Source organism: Pelophylax lessonae (genome assembly GCF_965119305.1).
Source record: "Pelophylax lessonae genome assembly, chromosome: 1".
Classification (NCBI taxonomy): Eukaryota; Metazoa; Chordata; class Amphibia; order Anura; family Ranidae; genus Pelophylax; species Pelophylax lessonae.
The window spans coordinates 476,715,427-476,737,711 of record NC_138768.1 but is presented as its reverse complement, the minus strand read 5'-3'; the positions used below and the strand labels follow the sequence as shown (position 1 = coordinate 476,737,711).

The 22,285-nt window shown below is 50.5% G+C and overlaps 1 protein-coding gene across 1 annotated transcript in view; it reads left to right on the top strand.

Moving 5' to 3' along the window:
- The window catches only part of TJP3 (tight junction protein 3), a 498,480-nt gene that overhangs the window by 342,456 nt on the left and 133,739 nt on the right, over nucleotides 1–22,285 (top strand). Inside the window, exon 14 of the mRNA XM_082257146.1 lies at nucleotides 18,162–18,349. Within this exon, the coding sequence (XP_082113272.1) occupies nucleotides 18,162–18,349 (188 nt within the window). The remainder of the gene's footprint in view (nucleotides 1–18,161; nucleotides 18,350–22,285) is intronic.

Below are 22,285 nucleotides of genomic sequence, written 5' to 3'. Positions count from 1 at the left end.
AAAGGATTCTTTGAACAAAGTGGAGAGCCAGGGTGGTGACAGTAAGCTCTCCACATTTTCCTTTCAGAGAATGTCTTGCATTAGTTAAGAAAATTCAAAAACAATCTCTAAATGGCACCCGTGCCATTTAGCCAACCTCCTGTGTTCAGAAATCAGCAGGGTGACTGCTTAGCATGGGATCCAGAGGCTAGTAGAGATTGCTGAATAGATCTAGAGGGATCCCACAGGTATAGTGGTATATGCATAGTTACACTGGTCTGTACTAGACCGATATAACTATGTATAAAATGCCATACCTGGTATTCGAAGTATTAAAAAGTAAACCTACTTTTTTTTATATAAACAAAAAGCCATCCTCTGGATGATCAATGCACATTGCAGGAATTTTGCCAAACTTTATTGCAGATTACTACCGGTTTTTACGTGATTTGTTCTTCTCTGTCTAATGGATACTAATTCTGAATGAAAGTGCCTTTTTCATTATTGATCAGCTGATACATTTGCAGTGCTCTTTTGAGGAAAGATGCAAGGTCTGCATCCCCTTTAGAAGTGATTAACACTTTGGGAGCATCTCACCAAAGATAAAATATTTGTTGTGGAGGATGCCTAAAATCTGTCTTGTATTTTAGTGCAAACTTCTGGGAAAATCATTCCGCTGTTCACACAAGCAGCAAATGGCATTTCTAGAAGCAATTCTGTACACCAACTGTTTACAGAATGTCCCCAAGTTGCCATTTTTGCACTGAATTTTACAGAAAATTACAGCACTGCAGATTAAAAAGGAAAGGTCATTTCTCTTGCGTCCTCTGACAGACGCAGCCTCTTCCAAGTTTCATCACTATTGGGTAATGGTGCCCTCTGCAGGAGCAGGCTAGGTAGTGAAACTTCATTAAAAAAGCTTTAACTAGACACACCTTTAGGGGCTGTCCCTCTAGACATTACCCTCAGACACTTAGAGCTTACTCATCAGTTTTCTTTCTGCCTAGCTCAGGAGTAGGACCTAGGATACCCTGCTGGGACTCCGGTCTCAGTTTTTATTTTTTCTTTGAAAAAAGTTTTTTTCTCTTACGTCCTCCGACAGTCGCCGCCATCTTCATATTCGTCACAATGGGGTATTAGACTTTGCTCCGTAGGAGTAGCTAGGCAACAGAATATGTCAATATTAAAGCTTTTAACATATCCCCACCCCAGGGGGTGGTCCCCTCAGTCTATACCCTCTTGCTTCCTGTTTCCTGCTTCCGTTTCAATGTCTAGCTTGTCAGGAGTAGCTGGATGTCTCTATGCTGGGGCATTTTGTCTCAGCCTTCTCTCTTTTTTGATTTTATTTGAGTTTTTTTCTCTCTTTCTTTATTTAGCTGTTATTTTTACCAGCAATGGTTAGATCTTCGGATGAAGAGGATAATGCGGGCTGCGTCTCGGGCTGACTCCCCTGGTCGCAGGTTGTGGGTCAGTGGCTTCTCAGCCCGCCATCGAGCGTTCAGTCAGGTACCGCTCTTGAGTTTTCTGAACGACCCATCCCTGTTCCGTGCAGGGATGCTAGGATGAGGTGGCTACCTCACTGGACGCTGTGCGGTTTCTCAACCCACCTTCTGCTGCGTCCTGGATGCGACTCTCCCTGTCTCATGTACAGCGGCTTGTTCGCCTGTGCGGGTCCCCCACGCCATGTAAGAGGTAAGTGTATTCATGTGGGGACCTGTCTGTCTGGGGGGTGTCAGTCTGGGACTGTGTTACCTTGCCCTGTGTTCACACTATTGATGTTTCCCTATCTCTCACACTGCATGCTGTGGGCTGCAAGGAGGGGGGGCTGTGCTGCACTTCTGTGTCAGTCTGAGTGTGTGAACGGCTGTGTGCTGTGGAACTTGATGCTATCATGTTTGGGGCACATTACAGCGCCGCTGCGGCGGTCCACCATGTTTTTTATAATTATGTGGTGTATTTTTATTCCACCTTCATGAGGTGGGGGAGCGGCGGTTTCGGCGCCAAACGGCGCCATTTTGGCTGTACTCGCTCCGGCTGCATGGTACACATGCATGGCGGCCATTTTCTTGTAGCCTCCCATAGGCTTTAATGGAGCGCCCTGAATATCAGCAATTCCTTTTCTACAGGAGCACCGATCTGGCCAGCAGCAGCAGCGGTCTCTCCAGGTTTTTTCTCTCTATTCTCTGTATCCTTGCCGGAGTATAACTTCTCCCTGTGGGGGTCCCTGGTGTGGGTGTGCTTGTGTGGCGGTGGGCTACGTTCGCAGCGCCTTATTTAAAGGGGCGGTCACCCATTTTATTTTACTCATTTTGGGGCATGGATTCTCAGGAAAGCAAATTTCCTGTCACATTGGTGGGAAGCCAGGGGACTGCGGTTTTCCCCCTCGGGGGGGGATTTGGCTGCGATTGTGGCTAGCCTTGCGACTCAGGTGCAATTGCTGATGGCTGCTCAATCCTCAAAAAGGCCCAGAGTTTTCAATTTCCTCTGATTCAGAGGGTGTTGGGATGGGGCTGCTGTTGCTGGGGTCTCCTTGTCGGGGTCCCGTTCCTCCCTGGACCTTGTAGGGTCAGAAATGGAGGCTGAGGTTGAGGGGGTTGATATTTCTCCCCCTGGCTCGTCTGAAGAGCTTGCACTCATGGATGAATTGGTTGCTTCTATGAAGCAAACACTGCGTTTACAGGATGAACCTTTTCCTCCTGCTGCCTTGGCGGCTTATGGGACGCAGAAAAGACGCAAAACATCGCAGGTATTTCCCTGCACTGATGATTTTCAATGCGCTGTAAAGGAACATTGGCGTAATATACGCAAGCCTTTTGCTATACCAAGTAGGTTTAAGCTGCGCTATCCTTTTACGCCCGCTACTGATGGGCGTTGGTGTGTCCCACCTCCGGTGGATCACGCGATAGCGGTTCTGAATAAGCCCACTGCGATTCCTGCTGAGGATATCCCGGTGTTCCGGGATGCCACGGACAAACGGACGGAGTCCCTTGCCCGTCATGCCTATTCTATTATGGGTTCTATGCTGAAAGCTTTATTTGCTTCACTTATGGCGGCCCAGGCTGTCGCGAGCTGGACGCAGGTGCTTAATAGCGTCCCGGTGGCTGATTCTGCCCTCCAGGCGACTTTGGATATGGTGGATCAAATCCACCAGGGTGTCATGTATTTGTGTGATGCGGATCTGGATATGGTTCCGTTGGCTGCACGTGTACATGGTGTGACGGTATTGTCTCGCCGTTTTGGTTTGGTTGAAGTGTTGGTCGGTGGACCAATCTTCACGTAAGACCTTGGCTAATCTGCCCTATGATGGTTCTCGCCTTTTTTGGTGAGTCCCTAGATACGTTAATTAGGGGGGATCACGGGTGGTAAGAGCACGCTCTTACCCTAATCCCACAAGGCTAAGACGGCTCCTGGTAAGAAGCCGTGGACTGGTAAGCAAAAGTCCGGCCAGTCCGGTTCAGCGGCCCACAACAGTGCCGCCTGAAGGGGCGCCCTCACCCGACTCTGGGGTGGGGGGACGCTTGCTCGGTTTCCTTCAGCCATGGCTGTCCTGGGTTCGGGACAGGTGGATTCAGGAAATCGTTCGATCTGGCTACGAGATCGAGTTTCTCTATAGGCCGGAGCGCACATTTTTTCCCTCAAATCTTCTACTGTCCCCGGAGCGTTTGCGGGATCTGCATCTAGCGGTGCAGGACCTGAGGGCTCAGGGAGTGGTGGTCCCGGTGCCTCATCGGGACAGGTTTCGGGGGTTCTATTCCAATCTGTTCACCGTGCCCGGGAAGGAGGGCAAGGTACGTCCGATTCTGGACTTAAAGGCGCTGAACCGCTTTGTGCGGGTGCGCAAGTTCCGCATGGAATCTCTGCGGTCGGTGGTGGCTGCCCTGGTTCCGGGGGAGTTCATGGCTTCCATCGACTTGAAGGATGCGTATCTTCACATCCCGAATTTCAAGGGTCACCAGAGGTACCTTCGATTCGCCATAGCGGAGGTTTACTACCAATTTGTGGCGTTGCCCTTTGGTCTCGCCTCGGCTCCACGGGTGTTCACCAAGGTGCGGGCACCGGTTTTGGCTTTGTTGAGAGCCCAGGGCGTCTCTGTCCTAGGGTATCTGGACGATATTCTGGTTCGGTCTGCGACCAGCCAGGGTCTGGAGAAGGCTCTGTCCGTTACGATGCAGTCTCTGCAGGAGTTTGGTTGGACGATAACTTTTCCAAAGTCAGCACTGTGCCCATCGGTTCGTCTCCCTTACCTGGGAATGGTTCTGGACTCTGTCCAGGCGAAGGTCTTCCTACCGGACGACAAACTCAGGACTCTTCAGGAAGGAAGTCAGGTCCCTCCGGGACGCTCCGTCCTCGTCCACTCGGACGTGCATGAGATGTCTGGGATTGATGGTCTCGGCTTTCGAGGCGATTCCCTTCGCCCAGTTTCACATGCGGGGTCTCCAAGCGGAGATCCTGTCCAGGTGGGACGGGCGACCGCGATCTCTGGATCCGGATTTCGTTGGGCCATCGCACCAGAAGGGTTCTTCTGTGGTGGCTCCTGTCCCCGCCGGTGTCAGGGGGCAAGTCTTTTCTTCCTCTCTCATGGACGGTGGTCACCACGGATGCCAGCCTGTCGGGCTGGGGTGGTGTTCTGGGCGTTCTGTCCGCCCAGGGAACTTGGTCGGAGGGGGAATCCTCCCTTCCGGTCAGCATTCTGGAATTGCGTGCGATGATTCTCTGCCTTCACCGTTGGCCGGACAGGCTGCAGGGCTGTCCGGTTCGGGTGCAGACGGACATTGCCACGGCGGTGGCTTACGTCATTCGCCAAGGGGACACCAAAAGGGCCCGGGTGGCTCGGGAAGTGGCCGACATTCTGTCTTGGGCCGAGACGCATGTCCCGGCGATATCGGCGGTTCACATTCCAGGGGTTGGGGAACTGGCGGGCGGATTATCTGATGCCGCCAGTCCCTGGACCAGGGGGAATGGCCCCTCCGTCCGGGTGTTCTCCAGATGTTGTGCGCGACGTGGGGTCTTCCGGAGGTGGACCTGTTCGCGTCTCGTCTGTACAGCAAGGTGTACAGGTTCGTGGCAAGGCCACGCGATCCTCGGGCAGACGCGTCAGACGCGTTGGTAGCTCCGTGGCATCAGTACCGACTGATGTATGCGTTTTCACCGTTTCAATTGCTGCCCAGGTTCCTTCGCAGGTTGGTCTCGGAACCAAAACACGGTGATTCTTGTGACACCGGACTGGCCTCGCCGGTCCTGGTACGCAGACTTCGTGCATTTGGCGGTCGACGCCCCGTGGCGTCTGCCTCTTCGGGAAGATCTCCGGTCTCAAGGGCTGATATTTCATCCTGCCTTGCAGTCGCTGGCTTTGCCGGCCTGGCTGTTGAAACCGAGGCCCTGAGGGATAGGGGTCTCTTCCCCTGAGGTCATTCACACTTTGATCGACGCAAGGAATTTTTTCCTCGGGGTAGGTCTTTTACCGTATTTCGGAGGCCTATTTTGCCTGGTGTGAGTTCAGGGGGTCTTCACCTCGCCCGTGGTCGGTGTCTGGGGTGTTGTCCTTCCTTCGAAAGGGTGTTGACAGCGTTTGGCGCTGGCTATGATCAAGGGTCAGGTGTCTGCGATGGCCGTTCTTTTTTCAACGTCCTATGGCATCTATCTCCTTGATTGGCACTTTTGTTCGGGGGCATATGGTCCCTCCTAGGAGGGTGCCTCTGCCTCCTTGGGACTGGAATCTTGTTCTGTCCGTGTTACAACATGGTTCTTTTTTGAACGGATCGGGTAGATCTCGTTGTCTATGTTGTCCTAGAAGGTCACCTTTTTTGGTAGCGATCAATTCGGCTCGCAGAGTGTCGGAGCTGGCAGCCTGTCCTGCCATTGTCCGTATCTGGTCAATCACTTGGTTAAGGTGGTCTTGCGACCTAACCCTTCTTTTTTTCCGAAGAGGGTTTCGGAATTTCACCTCAATGAGGACATTGTCTTGCCTTCGCCTTGCGCGAAGTCTAAACATTCGGAGGAGGTGGTGTTGCACTCCTTGGATGCTGTTCATGGCGATTAGGGTTTACCTAAAATCGTCTGAATCTTTTCACAAGTCGGATTATTTGTTTGTCCTTCCGGGGGTCCTCGGAAGGGCGTGGCGGCGTCGGCTTCTGCCGACGCCAATTGGTTCAGACAGGCCGTTGAACAGGCCTATGCTTTGCGGGGAAAAGTTTCCCTTATGCCTGTGAGGGCGCACTCTACCAGATCTCTGAGTACGTCTTGGGCCTGTCGTCATGGGGCTTCTGTGGCCCAGGTGTGTAGGGCGGCGACTTGGTCGACCGTGCACACCTTCACTCTGTTCCACAGAGTGGATGTTCAAGCATCGGCAGATGCTTCCTTTGGCCGCAAGGTTCTTAGTGCGGCGGTCCCTTAGGGTCCCTGGTTTTGGTCCTTTGGGCTGTTTGGGATTTCTTTGTATCCCTGGGTTATTTGTTTTTTTCCTGGGTTATTGCTCCCGTTGAGCAAATTTTTTTCTCGTGTTGCCCAGCTGGTTTCCTTCCTTTGGTAAGGTTACTTTCTTGATGTGGAGACTGCGTTGCCTTTAGGCGCGGCTGCGTTACCACCCCTCATGTTTGCACTGCTTTGGGACGTCCCCATTGTGACGAATATGAAGATGGCGGCGACTGTCGGAGGACGTAAGAGAAAACTGAATTTTTGTAAAATCTTACCTGTAAAATTCCTTTCTCTGAGTCCTCCGACAGTCGCCGCCCCCGCCCCTCTTTTGGGGTTTAGGTACTCTACTGCTATTCCACTGAAACTGAAGCAGGAAACAGGAAGCAGGAGGGTATAGACTGAGGGGACCACCCCCTGGGGTGGGGATATGTTAAAAGCTTTAATATTGACATATTCTGTTGCCTAGCTACTCCTACGGAGCAAAGTCTAATATCCCATTGTGACGAATATGAAGATGGCGGCGACTGTCAGAGGACTCAGAGAAAGGAATTTTACAGGTAAGATTTTACAAAAATTCCGTTATTTTTTTTTTTCTCACTAATGCTAGCTAGTCAGTGGGATCCTCCTGGAGAACTACAAGCGACAGCCAGGCTGGGCTTTGCACTGGATAATCTAGATCCTTATGGTACCCCAGCCTGGCCTACAAGCATGCGCAGGTTGTGGTCCACCCAGGCCTCGCCACAACAGTGCCCCGACGGATGGGGATGAGCCTGCGGGGATTTTTTTCTTCGCCGGATTCCCGCGGTTGCCAGGGTCCCTGGGCTCCTGAATGGTGGCACCATTTTTGACCGCTGTTTTGGGTGAGGGCAGCTAGGCTGTATCAGATTGAGGGCATCAGCCATTTTTTGCATAACGTGCTTTTGGCGCCGTTTTCGGTGCCATCCTGGATGTGGGCAGCCGCTCTGTAAGGGCGGCGGCCATTTTCCCTCTGTTTTTTCCCATATACTTTCTATTGGCATCCATGTTTGTGTGGCTCAGGGCGCTGTTCGACCTCTAGTGGTTTCGGTCACTTCCTTCAGCCATCTTTCATATGCTGCAGTGGAAGCGTGGATAGCGTTTTTTTTTTATTTCTCTCTGGCACTATAAGGGGTTTTATTGCTTTTTGGGCATTTCTACTTAGACACTTTGCCTTCTCAGTTATCTGGCACTATAAAGGGGTACTCCAGCAGCAGCGCGGGATCGTGGTGCGGACCGCAATCGCCGATTTAAAGGGTCAGTGTTCCTTTTTTTTATATTTCTGCTAATATGGAGTCCCAGGGTGACAATTTCACTCCTGATCTTGCTTGTGCATCCGGGACATCAAGATCACCTTCCCTAGCTTCCTTATCTGCAGCCATTGAAACTTTGGCGTCCAAAGTTGATCTCATGATGTCACAAGGTAATGTTCAAAAACGGCCGATGCCCTTTCTGTCTTCTGATTCAGAGCCTGACATGGTTGCCACAGACATTGCCCTCCCTGAGGGATCCCCGTCCACATACTCAGGCGGGGAGAAGGAGTCCTCCTCCGCTGCAGAGCGGAACACGCTTTGGTTGAAGCACTTGTACGCTCCGTTAGGGAGACTTTGAACATTGATGAGCCCCCCCTCTCAGGTGAGCAGGTTTCCTTCGGGTCCCGCACAGCCCAGAAGTCGGGTCAGATTTTCCCCTGCCCCGAGGAGTTTTTACGATATTGTGAACGAACAGTGGCGTCAAATTAAGCACGTGCTTGCGGTGCCTAAGCGTTTTCAACGCCATTACCCCTTTGCGGACCCTGTTTCCAATCGCTGGACAGTGTCACATAAAGTGGACCACACTGTTTCCAGGTGTAATAAATCCACGGTGGTTCCCGTTGAGGACTCCCTGGTGTTTAAAGACCCGATGGATGGGTGCGTGGTGTCACTTTCCCGCCACATGTACTTGGTGGAGGGCTCACTCCTCAAGCCGGTGTGCGCTTCTGTGCTGGTCTCTACGGATTGGATCAAGGCACAACTTGGTGGCTGAGTCGGTTCCTCCGAATCTCATTGAGCTCATGGACCAAATGGCCCAGGCCATGGTGTATCTGTGTGATGCAGCCCTGGACAAGGCTCCCCTGGTCACAAAATTGTCTGCGGTGGGGATTGCATTTAGCTGCATGGTGCGGCTGAATTGCTGGTCGGCAGACCATGCCTCTAAAAAGACCATGTCTTATATCCCCTATTTAGGGGAGCGCCTTTTTGGGTACTCCTTGGATGAGATTGTCAGGGGTCTCACAGGGGGTAAGAGTACACTCCTGCCCCAATCCACGAAGGGTAAATCGCCCAGCACACGGCGGGTGTTCTTCCTTCAGGGCTCATCGGGGGCCCTTTCATGCCTCAGGGGCACAGGAAAAAGGAAAATCCTTCAAGGCCTCCGGCGGTAACAAGAAGCCCTGGTCTGGTAAGCCCAAGGATGGTCAGTCCGGTGCTGCGGCCCAGTCTTCTTCCACATGAAGGGACGCCCTCACCCCTTTCAGGGGGGGACAGGGACGTCTGCGTTACTTTCAGGAAACCTGGTTGTCCCTCATTCAGGACAAATGGGTTCACAAACTGATTAGTTTAGGGTACAAGATCGAATTTCGATCTCGCCCCGCAGACAGGTTCTTTCCATTAAAGCTCAGTCTATCTCCCAAACGCCTGACGGCTCTCAAGGGGGCAGTGCAAGATCTTCTTGCTCATGGCGTTATTGTCCCAGTTCCACAGCAGGAGAGATTTTGCGGGTTTTATTTAAACCTGTTCACAGTGCCCAGGAAGGAGAGCAAGGTTCGTCCAATTCTGGACCTCAAGTCACTGAACCGCTTTGTGTGGGTGCAGAAGTTCCAGATTGAATCCATCCGGTTTGTGGTGGCATCTTTAAGTCAAGGGGATTTTCTGGCCTCCATCGATTTTAAATGATGCGTATCTGCACATCCCTTCTTACAATGGCAGAGAAGCACTTTCAATTTGTGGCATTACCCTTTGGTCTAGCTTTGGCTCCCAGGGTCTTCACCAAAGTTATGGCCCCGGTGCTGGCTCTGCTGCACAAGCAGGGGATTGCGGTCCTCGGTTATCTGGATGATCTCTTGTTGAGGGTGAGCTCGTGTTCCAATCTGTCGGGCGATCTGACGGTCACGGTTCAGACGCTCCAGGAGTTTGGGGGGACCATCAACCTCCAGAAGTCGGCGCTGACTCCGTCAGTACATTTGCAATATATGGGAGTGGTCCTGGACTCCAATCAAGCGAAGGTTTTTCTCCCGGAGGAAAAATTTCACACTTTGCAGGGCGAGATCAGGTCCCCCTTCTTCCTGTGGACCTGCATGAGGTCCCTGGGGCTGATGGTTTCAGCTTTTGAGGCGATCCCGTTTGCCCAGTTTCATGCAAGGGCTCTGCAAGCAGGGATTCTTGCAAAATTGAACAGGAATCCCCAGTCATTGGACAGGATGGTGTGTTTGAGCCGTCTCACGAGGTCGGAGCTTTCATGGTGGCTTCTGTCACCCACTCAGAACCAGGGCAAGTCCTTTCTGCCCCTGTTGTGGATGGTGATCACCACGGATACCAGCCTGTGGGGCTGGGGTGGAGTACTGGACACTTTGTGCCCAGGGGACGTGGTCGTCAGAGGAATCCTCCTTTGCCTGCTCCATTGGGCGACTCAGTTGCGCGGTCGCCCGGTTTGCGTTTAAACCGACAATGCCAAGGCTGTGGCTTACATCAATCACCAAGGGGGCACCAGGAGTGCCCGGGCAGCCAAGGAAGTGGCCGGGATTCTGTCTTGGCCGAGGCACACGTTCCAGCTATCTCTGCTGTTCACAGCCCTGGAGTGGAGAACTGGCAAGCGGACTATCTGAGTCGTCAGACCTTGAATCACGGGGAATGGTCCCTGCATCCGGAGGTGTTTCGGCTCCTGTGTGCCCGATGGGGGACTCCTGACGTGGATCTGTTTGCATCTCGTCTCACCAAAAAGGTGAAAAGGTTTGTAGCCGGAGCTCGAGATCCTATGGCAGACGCCACGGACGCGTTGGTGGTGCCTTGGCACCAGTATCAGCTAATTTATGCCGTTCCCCCGATTCAACTGTGGTCCAGGTTCCTCCGCAGGTTGGCGTTGGAACAGGTACAAGTGATTCTGGTGGTCTTGGTACGCAGACCTCATCAAGATGGTCGTCGAGCCTCCCTGGCGGCTACCTCTGAGAGAAGATCTGCTGTCTCAAGGGCCGATTTTCCACCCTGCGTTACAGTCTCTGGCTTTAAAGGCATGGCAGTTGAAGGCCAGGTGTTGAGAGACAGAAGTCTCTCTGATGCTGTTATTCCTACCTTGCTGAAAGCTCAGAAGGCTACCTTCCAGGAAGATTTATCATCGTACCTGGAAGGCATACATTGCCTGGTGTGAATCGTAAGGGTTGCATCCTTGTTCCTTCTCGTGGCGAGGGTTCTAGCTTTCTTGCAGAAAGGTGTGGAACAGCGTTTGGCGTTGGGCACGATTAAAGGTCAGGTGTTGGCCTTGGCCATCTTCTTCCAGCTTCCCTTGGTGACTAATTCCCTGATTCAAACCTTTATTCAAGGGGAGCGTCATCTGGCTCCTCCACGAAGGACTCCTTTGCCTCCATGGGATTTGAATATGGTTTTGTCCATTTTGCAACGACCTCCCTTTGAAAACATCCGAGAAATACCTCTGCCTGTGTTGTCCCAGAAAGTTGGTTTTCTGGTGGCTATCACTTCTGCTTGCAGATTGAACTGTCTTCCACGGAATCCTTTAGGAAGTCTGATTCCCTGTTTGTCCTTCCTGAGGGACCTCGGAAGGGTTTTGCTGCGTCCGCTGCAACCATTTCTAAATGGATCAGACAGCCTGTTCACTCAAGGGTCAGGTTCCTCCTTTCCCTCTGAGGGCACATTCTACTAGAGCCGTGAGTGCCTCTTGGGCTTTTCGCCATCAGGCTTCTGTGGCTCAGGTGAGTAAAGCGCGACCTGGTCGTCTGTGCACACTTTTACCAAATTCTACAAGATGACATGATAGCATCCTTTGGCTGCAAAGTTTGGAGCACTGCGGTCTGTTGAAGAGACAGGTTTTCTCTTCTTGGGGTGAATTTGTTGTTCTGGGGTTAGCTCTTGTTGGTTGAGCTTTTGTTGCCACTGTTGGTTGAGCTTTTGTTGCCCTGTTGGCCACGTGTTTTTTCTGGCCTTGTTGGCACGTTACCGTTCTGTTGGTTGCGTCTTTTCCCACCCCTCACACCTGCACTGCTTTGGGACATCCCAACAGTGATGAAACTTGGAAGAGGCTGCATCTGTCAGAGGACGTAAGAGAAAATAGAATTTTTTTAAGAACTCACAGTAAAATTATTTTCTCTTACGTCCTCCGACAGTCGCCGCCTCTTCATATTCGTCACATATGGGGGTATTAGACTTTGCTCCGAAGGAGTAGCTAGGCAACAGAATATGTTAACATTAAAGCTTTTAACATATCCCACCCTCAAGGGGTGGTCCCCTCAGTCAATACCCTCCTACTTCCTGCAACCATATCTCAGTTTTAATGTCTAGCTTGTCAGGAGTGGCTGGCTCTCTCTGTGCTGGGGCTTTGTGCCCCAGACTCTTTCTTCTTTTTTGATTTTTTGTTTGAGTTTTCTCTCTACCTTTACTTAGCTGTTCTTTTTGTCAGCTTTAGTTAGTTCTTCGGATGAAGAGGATCATGCGGGCTGGGTCTCGGGCTGATCCCCCTGGTCGCAGGTCGTGGGTCAGTGGCTTCCCAGCCTGCCATCGAGCGTTCAGCCAGGTAACGCTCCTGGCACAGTGAACGACCCATCCCTGTTCGGTGCAGGGATGATTGGTGAGGTGGCTACCTCACTGGACGCTGTGCGGTTTCTTAACCCCCATTCTGTGCGTCTTGTATGCGACTCTCCCTGCCTCATGTGCAGCGGCTTGTTCGCCTGTGCGGGTCCCCCACGCCACTGTGAGGTAAGTGTATTTATGTGGGGACCTGTCTGTCTGGGGGGGTGTCAGTCTGGGACTGTGTAACCTGCCTCTATTCACACTGTTTGTCTCCCTATCTCTCGGCTGCATGCTGTGGGCTGCAAGGGGGGGGGGGGAGCTGTGTGACACTGTGTGTGTCAGCCTTGTCAGTGTGAGAAGCTGTGTGCTGTGGGGCATGTTTTGTGGCATGTTTGGGCATTATACAGCGATCGCTGCGGCGATCTGACATGTTTTTTTATATACAGACATGTGTGCATTACTGTACTGTGGAGCGGCGGTTTCGGCGCCAAACGGCGCCATTTTGCCTACACTCGCTCCGGCCGCATGTTCTACATGCATGGCGGCCATTTTCTTGTAGCCTCCCATATGCTTTCATAGAGCGCCCTGGCAGCATCACTTCCTCTTCTCCAGGAACACCGATCGAGGCAGCAGCAGCGGCGAGGGTCTCCTCAGGTTATATCCTTCCTATCCATTGCCTGTGTCAGTTTTATTGTCCCTGTGGGGGTCTCATTGTGCTTGTGTGTGGTGCGGTGGGCTGCGCTTGCCTCGCGTGTTAAGGGGCAGTTAACCCTTTATTATCCGGCATTTGTTATAGGGGCAATGGATTCTCAGGAGGGCAAATTTCCTACCGCCTTGGTGGAAAGCCAGGGGACCGCTGTTTCCCCCCCAGGGGGGGATTTAGCCACTATTGTGGCTGGCCTTGCTGCTCAGGTGCAGATGCTGGTGGCTGCTCAATCTACTAAAAGACCCAGAGTTGCTCTTTCCTCTGATTCTGAGGGTGAAGGTGATGGGGTTGTTATGGCGGGGGCCTCCTTATCGGGGTCCCGCTCCTCCCTGGATCTAGTGGGGTCCGAGGTGGAGGCTGAAGTTGAAGGGGTTGATAATTCTCCCCCTGGCTCGCCTGAAGAGCTTGCAATCATGGATGAATTGATTGCTTCCATAAAACAAACGCTGCATTTGCAGGATGAAGTGTGTCCCCCCGCTGCCTTGGCGGCTTATGGGACGCAGAGAAAACGCAGGACGCCGCAGGTTTTTCCCTGCAATGATGATTTTCAGCGCGCTGTTAAGGAACAATGGCGCAATCTGCGCAAACCTTTTGCTGTACCAAGTAGGTTCAAGCTGCGTTATCCTTTCTCGCCTTCCACTGATGAAAGGTGGTGTGTGCCACCCCCAGTGGATCACGCAATTGCGGTTTTGAACAAATCCACTGCGATTCCTGCAGAGGATTCCCCTGTGTTCCGTGATGCCACGGATAGGAGATTGGAGTCTCTTGCCCGTCATACTTATTCTGTTACGGGTTCTATGCTTAAGGCTCTGTTTGCCTCTCTCATGGCGGCCCAGGCGGTCGCAAGTTGGACGCAGATGCTTAGGCGCGTCCTAGTGGCCGATTCGGCCTCGCCGGCGACCCTGGATATGGTGGATCAAATCCACCAGGGTGTCATGTATCTGTGTGATGCGGACTTGGACCTAGTCCCGTTGGCTGCACGTGTGCACAGCGTGGCGGTGTTGTCTCGCCGCCTGGTTTGGTTGAAATGTTGGTCGGTGGACCAGTCTTCACGTAAGACCTTAGCCAATCTGCCTTATGATGGGTCTCGCCTTTTTGGGGAGTCCTTGGATGTGTTGATTAAGGGGATCACCGGAGGTAAGAGCACTCTCTTGCCCCATTTCCCCAAGGCTAAGGGGGCTTCTGGGAAGAAGCATGCTAATTTTCAGCCCCCTCAGGGGTCCTTTCGTGCCTTTCGGTCGCACTACAAGGGCAAACCGTTCAAAGGTCAAGGCTCTCAGAAGAAGCCCTGGTCTGGAAAACAGAAGTCCGGTCAATCCGGATCCGCTGCCCATAACAGTGCGGCCTGAAGGGGCGCCCTCACCCAGTTTTGTGGTGGGGGGACGCTTGCTCGGTTTTCTTCAGCCCTGGTTGGCCCGCGTGCGGGACAGATGGGTTCAGGAGATCGTTCGATCTGGTTACAAGATCGAGTTTCTCTCTCGGCCGGAGAGCAGAATTTTTCCCTCAAATCTTCAACTGTCTCCAGAGCGTTTACGGGACCTGCACCTGGCGGTGCGGGACCTGAGGGCTCAGGGAGTGGTAGTTCCGGTGCCTCATCGGGACAGATTTCGGGGGTTTTATTCCAATCTGTTCACCGTGCCCAGAAAGGAGGGCAAGGTTCGTCCAATTCTGGACTTGAAGGCTCTGAACCGCTCTGTGCGGGTTCGCAAGTTCCGCATGGAATCCCTGCGGTCGGTGGTGGCTGACCTGGTTCCGGGGGAATTCATGGCCTCCATCGATTTGAAGGATGCGTATCTTCACATCCCCATTTTCGAGGGTCACCAGAGGTACCTTCGATTTGCCATTGCGGAGGATCACTACCAGTTCGTGGCGTTGCCTTTTGGTCTCGCCTCGGCTCCGCGGGTCTTCACCAAGGTGCTTGCACCGGTTCTGGCATTATTGAGGGCCCAGGGCATTTCTGTCCTGGGGTATCTGGACGACATTCTGGTTCGGACTGCGACCAGCCAGGGTCTGGAGAAGGACCTGTCTGTCACGATGCAAACTCTGCAGGTGTTTGGTTGGACGATAAATTTTCCAAAGTCGACACTGAGTCCGTCGGTTCGTCTTCCCTACCTGGGAATGATTCTGGACTCGGTGCAGGCGAAGGTCTTCCTGCCGGAAGACAAACTCAGAACTCTTCAGGAGGAAGTCAGGTCCCTCAGGGACGTTCCGCACTCGTCTCTGCGGACGTGCATGAGATGTCTGGGATTGATGGTCTCGGCCTTCGAGGCGATTCCCTTCGCCCAGTTTCACACGCGGGGTCTCCAAGCGGAGATCCTGTCCATGTGGGACGGGGGACCTCAATCTCTGGATCTTCAAATCTCGTTGAGTCATCGCACCAGAAGAGACCTTCTGTGGTGGCTCCAGTCCCCGATGGTGTCCGGGGGCAAGTCGTTTCGTCCTATCTCGTGGACGGTGATCACCACGGATGCTGGCCTGTCGGGCTGGGGTGGTGTTCTGGGCGTTCTGTCCGCCCAGGGAACTTGGTCGGAGGGGGAGTCTTCCCTTCCGATCAACATTCTGGAATTGCGTGCGATAAGTCTCGGTCTTCATCGTTGGACGGACCGGCTGCAGGGCTGCCCGGTTCGGGTGCAGACGGACAATGCCACGGCGGTGGCCTACATCAACCACCAAGGGGGCACCAGGAGTGCCCGAGCGGCTCGAGAAGTGGCCGACATTCTGTCTTGGGCCGAGACTCATGTCCCGGCGATAACGGCGGTTCACATTCCGGGGGTGGAGAACTGGCAGGCGGACTATCTGAGTCGCCAGACCCTGGATCAGGGGGAATGGTCTCTCCATCCGGCTGTCTTCCAGATGTTGTGCGCGAAGTGGGGTCTTCCAGCTGTGGACCTGTTCGCGTCTCTTCTCAACAACAAGGTGAGAAGGTTCGTGGCAAGGACGCGCGACCCTCGGGCAGACGCGTCGGACGTGTTAGTGGCCCCGTGGCATCAGTACAGGCTGATGTACGCGTTTCCACCGATTCAGTTGCTGTCCAGGTTCCTTCGCAGGTTACACTCGGAACGCAGCACGGTGATTCTTGTGGCACCGGACTGGCCTCGCCGGTCCTGGTACGCAGACCTCGTGAATCTGGCGGTCGACACCCCGTGGCGTCTGCCTCTTCGAGACGATCTCCTGTCTCAAGGACCGATATACCATCCTGCTTTACAGTCGCTGGCTTTGACGGCCTGGCTGTTGAGACCGAGGTCCTGAAGGAGAAGGGTCTCTCCCCAGAGGTCGTTCATACTTTGATCAACGCGAGGAAGTCTTCCTCGGGGAAGGTTTATTACCGTACTTGGAAGGCCTATTTTGCCTGGTGTGAGTCCAGGGGGTTTTCACCCCGCACGTACTCGGTTTCCCGAGTGCTGTCCTTCCTTCAAACGGGTGTCGATCAGCGTTTGGCGCTGGCTACGATAAAGGGCCAGGTGTCTGCGCTGGCCGTTCTGTTTCAATGTCCCGTGGCTTCCAACTCCTTGGTTGGCACTTTTGTTCAGGGTGTGCGGCATCTGGTTCCTCCTAGGAGGGATCCTTTGCCCCCTTGGGACTTGAATCTCGTTCTGTCTGTGTTGCAACGTGCTCCTTTTGAACAGATCAGGGAGATCTCGTTGTCTATGTTGTCCAAAAAGGTCGCCTTTTTGGTGGCGATCACTTCGGCTCGCAGAGTGTCGGAGCTGGCAGCTTTGTCCTGCAAGTCTCCGTATCTGGTTGTTCATTTGGATAAGGTGGTCTTGCAACCTAATCCTTCTTTTCTTCCGAAACGAGTTTCGGAATTCCATCTTAATGAGGATATTGTCTTGCCTTCGCTGTGCGCGAAGCCTAAACATCCAAAGGAGGTGAGATTACATTCTCTGGATGTTGTTCGGGCGGTAAGGGTTTACCTTAAATCGACTGAGTCTTTTCGAAAGACGGATTCCTTGTTTGTTCTTCCAGAGGGTCCTCGGAAGGGCATGGCGGCGTCTGCCTCTACCATCGCCAAATGGATCAGGCAGACCATTGAACAGGCCTATGCTTTGCAGGGGAAGGTTCCACCTGTGCCTGTGAAGGCGCACTCTACTAGATCTCGGAGTACGTCTTGGGCCTGTCGTCATGGGGCTTCTGTAGCCCAGGTGTGTAAGGCGGCGACTTGGTCGACCGTGCACACTTTCACAAAATTCTACAAAGTAGATGTTCAGGCATCTGCGGATGCTTCCTTTGGCCGCAAGGTTCTTAGTGCGGCGTTGCCCTAGGGTCCCTTGTGGGGACCACTGGCTGTTGGGATAAGTTTTTTATTCCCTGGTTATTTGTCTTTTCCTGGGTTGTTGCTCCTGTTGAGCACCTGTTTTTTCCTGTTGCCCAGCTGGGTTCCTTCCTTTGGTAAGGTTCCTTTCTTTGATGCGGAGACTGCGTTGCCTTTTCGGCGCGGATGCGTTTCCCACCCCTCATGTTTGCACTGCTTTGGGACGTCCCCATATGTGACGAATATGAAGAGGCGGCGACTGTCGGAGGACGTAAGAGAAAACGGAATTTTTGTAAAATCTTACCTGTAAAATTCCTTTCTCTGAGTCCTCCGACAGTCGCCGCCCCCGCCCCTCTTTTGGGGTTTGGTTGTATACTCTACTGCTATTCCACTAAAACTGAGATATGGTTGCAGGAAGTAGGAGGGTATTGACTGAGGGGACCACCCCTTGAGGGTGGGATATGTTAAAAGCTTTAATGTTAACATATTCTGTTGCCTAGCTACTCCTTCGGAGCAAAGTCTAATACCCCCATATGTGACGAATATGAAGAGGCGGCGACTGTCGGAGGACTCAGAGAAAGGAATTTTACAGGTAAGATTTTACAAAAATTCCTTTTTTCTCTGAGTCCTCTGACAGACGCAGCCCCCACCCTTCTATTTGGGGTTGTTTGTCTTCCTGTACTGCTTGCTACGAAACTGATTAGTAAGCTCTAAGTGTCTGAGGGTAATGTCGAGAGGGACAGCCCCTAAGGTGTGTCTAGTTAAAGCTTTTTTAATGAAATTTCACTACCTAGCCTGTTCCTGCAGAGTGCACCATTACCCAATAGTGATGAAACTTGGAAGAGGCTGCGTCTGTCAGAGGACTCAGAGAAAAATTTTTTACGTTAAGTTATTACAAAAATTCTATTTTTAATACCATAAAGTTACAATATGGCTTGTGTTGCAATTATAAAGTGCAGTTACCTTTTAAGTGTCTCTTCCCATAGTAGTATTTCTATGCTTACTGTTTTAATTTCTTTAGGGCAGAGCAATATGCTAGCTTAGAGAATGTCCTCAAACCTCCGCAATCTTCAGGACCAAGAGCTGATTTTTGGAAGCTGCGAGGCTTGAGGGGGGCAAAAAAAATATTAAAGAAAAGCCGAGAGGATTTGTCTGCTATAACTAACAAGGCCAAGTATCCGCCTTACGAGAAAGTGGTGCTCCGAGAAGGTAAAAAGCCATTAAACTGTTTTCCTAAAGTGTTTGCCTAAAAAAAAAAAAAAAAATGTATGTTTTCTTGAAAGAGAAGTCTTGTCAGTGAGGGAAAATTAGGATGCCTCTCCTTGTGATAAGCAAGATGATTATGGGGTACTTTTAAATAAGAATCATGATGAAGCCTATCAAAAGAGAAGTGCGGGATTCCAAAATAACATACATACTCGCCTTTATGGCTGCAGCATCAATCCGAGCTTAAGCTGTCCCCTGCCTGCTCTACACCGAAAACCAAGTGATCAATGACCGCTGATTGCTCTGTTCTCAGGTCTGCTCTGATCACATGCTCGAACTGCCATTTTTATGTTGAACAGGCAAGGTCTTTATTGAAGAGTTTGTATAAAAAAGCAAAAATAAAGTAAGAGTTCGGCCATTATGGTCTACAAGTGCAAAACCAAATACATGCATTGAAATGTTACAACAATGTTTTAGGCATGCAGAGTAATAATTGCAGTCAGTATATGACAAGATAGTGCAACGATCTAGATTGGGAACCAGTAAGTTGCGAGAGGAGGCAAGCTTTACTGGACTGTGAAACATATAAGTGGGACACAAGGGTTAGAGGTGGTATCTTTAAATTTACATCACCAATTTTCTGGGTTGCTAAAAGGCTCATACACATGTGGCAGAGTGTTTCAGCCAGCGGTTCCAGATGTTATTATATTTAGAAGGGCATCCTCTACGTATATAACTTCTTGTATGGGAGAGTGGCATTGGTATCTGCTAACCAGAATTGGAGGAAGAAGAATTGTGGGGGGAACCACCTTTTCTTTCTTGCGCTAAATAAGATTTTGCATAGAAATATTGTCCTGTATTTGTCAGCATCTGCATCTGGGACTAGTCCAAAGTCGGGTGAGTCCATTTGGTCATGGAGGAATTGTACCACCAATTGGGCCATCCCCAAACTGTTCCCACAAGGTTGGGAGCATGCCCTTGTCCCAAATGTCTAGTATGCTGACGCCTTAAGAGTTTCCTTCATTGGAACTAAGGAGGAGCCAAGCCCGACCCTTGAAAAACAACCCTGCACCATAATACCCCCTCCACCAAATGATTTGGACCAGTCCATAAAGACATGGATGAGTCCTGACCTCAACTCAATAGAACACCTTTGGGATGAATTAGAGCACAGACTGCGAGCAAGGCCGCCTTTCCAACATCAGTGCCTGACCTCACAAATGCGCTTCTGGAAGAATGGTCAAACATTCCCATAAACACACTCCTAAACCTTGTGGACAGCCTTCCCAGAAGAGCTGAAGCTGCTATAACTGCAAAGGGTGGGCCAAATCAATATTGAACCCTACAGACTAAGATTGGGATGCCATTAAAGTTCATGTGCATGTGAAGGCAGGCATATATAGTGGGGGAAATAATTATCTGACCCCTGTAGATTTTGTAAATTTGCCCACCTTCAAAGAAATTAAGGGTCTATAGTTTTTATCATAGGTGTTTTTAAAATTTGGAGACAGAATATCAACCAAAAATCCTGGGGAAAAAAAATCTGATCCCCAAGCAAAACATGACTGGGTACTTGCTGCAGAAACCCTTATTGGCAAGCACAGAGGTGAGATGTTTCTTGCAGTTGGTGACCAGGTTTGCACACATCTCAGGAGGGGTTTTGGTCCACTCTGTGATGTAACACTCTTTTGCTTCTGCTGTGTGATGTGACACCTAGCGAACAGATGGGAAGCCTCACTTTCGTCATTTACAGTGTGTGCTGCTAGTAATACAGTTATCAGAGTTTACGGAGTTTCAAAGACAGCAAATTCTTGGTGCCCGCTTAGCTGGTGCCTCTATGACTGAAGTTGCCAAGTACAGTATCAAATGTTATCACGGCATAAACACTTTCTGGGAAACCGTAGTCTGATAAGCATAAGAGCGGTCGACATGGTCAACTGACCAAAAGAGACAAAAAGGCATTGCCCAGGATCGTGACCTATAAGAAACCAACTTTCTTCTCATTCTTTGTTACGCCTTAGTGCTGCTGCTTTGTTACAGTCGCTTTTTCATACACCTGTTCACTCCAATGATAGCTGTATGGCATTTCTCGGGGTGGGTTTCCTGATGGTGAAAACAATGTACTATTCCTGTGTAATGTACGGTCACTTGTCGTTTTTATTGGAAGTCATGCAAGGGGCACCAATGGGAAACAGAGTATTGTTTCCCAATAACAAAAATGCCTAAACTAGGACCCTCATGGCAGCACCACCAAGTGTTATTTTGTACCCCATCTCTGAACAAAAATAAATCTTATTCCTAACTCCCTTTCTTTTTTAACTTGCCTTGCCCCCTGTTGCTGGGAAATCTTTGAAGTCTAGGTGGCTGGATTCACCACTCTTTCAAATTCAAAGGGTACTGTCGCCTAGGGCTGTATGACCAGAATGCAGAATTCCTGAATTTTACAGGCTGCTGGTAGTGGGATGTGTGCTGCTTCTGTGCCTCCTGGGCACTTAAAATAGCCAGGGTTTTACGATGTAGGCGCCACACTGCCCGTGTGCATGAGCCCCAAAGAGAAATATGGGAATTTGTTTTTTTTATCTTTGGGATCATATTTACCAAGGTGGATGCAGGATCGGTCCGATGCTGCATCTGACTCCCCCCCCCACCTGCATACCGCCAATGACTCAGTTCTCAGGTCTCCCTGAGCAGTGAGCTGGTGACTGTCAGTCACGGATGTCTGCTCTGCCCCCCCCCCCCCCCCTCACTGGAGTGCTGGGCTGTGGATAGGGTGGGAGCGGCTGGCTCAGGCTCCGCTCGCTGATAGTCTGTATATACGAATTAAAACAATAAGTGCGCTGGCTAATAATAGTGATTAAAACAAACCATGAATCATAAGAAGTACATGTGAATGATTGTTGACATCACAAAATACTGTAATTGTGTAGGTATGACCTAGTGAATGCAATAAAAATAAATTACAAAACCGTGTGATGGTACATAAAGAGTACCGTGACAAAAATTAAAAATCAGTTTAAAGGAAAAAAGTCCATGGATACCAAAAGTCCAAATTGGTGTCAAAACCATTAAAAACGTAAATCTTCAATGTGGGATCCAAGTGAATATTAAATAGGATTGTGAGTGAATCAACCACCACCAACATCAAGGAGGCTTACCAGAACAAGTGGACCCAATATAGCGTATGCCAAAATGGGTCAACAGAAGCAGTGGTGTGTGTGTATATGTATATGTATATATATATATATATATACATCCCTGTGGGGAAGGGAAGAAGGTAGTTAAAATCTCTTCCAACATTTTCCACCCTCAATGAAATAGACTCAAGGGATCCACAGAATCACATTTAAGCATGGGTAGAATCTTGTCCAGTTAAGCTCAGTATATGGATAACCGGAGACAAAAAACAAAAAGTCTCCTCATAGTGTAAAACCATACAATAAAAGAGGTTTATTAAAGGTTAAGAACACTTACAATTAGGTAGATAAAGCACTTTCAATATGGTATGTAGTAGACAGCAAAGATACGCAATGGCACATAATGGAGCTCGACCCCATTATGTGCCTTTTTTACACTGATTTGGACTTTTTGTATCCATGGACTTTTTTTCTTTACTCTGATTTTTAACCACTTAAGCCCCGGAAGATTTTACCCCCTTCCTGACCAGGGGGTATTTTGCGATTCGGCACTGCGTGACTTTAACGGACAATTGCGCGGTCGTGCGATGCTGTACCTAAACGAATTTGACGTCCTTTTTTTCCCACAAACAGAGCTTTCTTTTGGTGGTATTTGATCACCTGTGTGATTTTTTGATCACGCGCTATAAACAAAAAAAGAGCGTCAATTTTGCAAAAATAACAATATTTTTCACATTTTTTTATATGAAATTCCCCCCCAAAAAAAGTAAAAATCTAAATTTTTTTAAAATTTTCGGCCAATTTG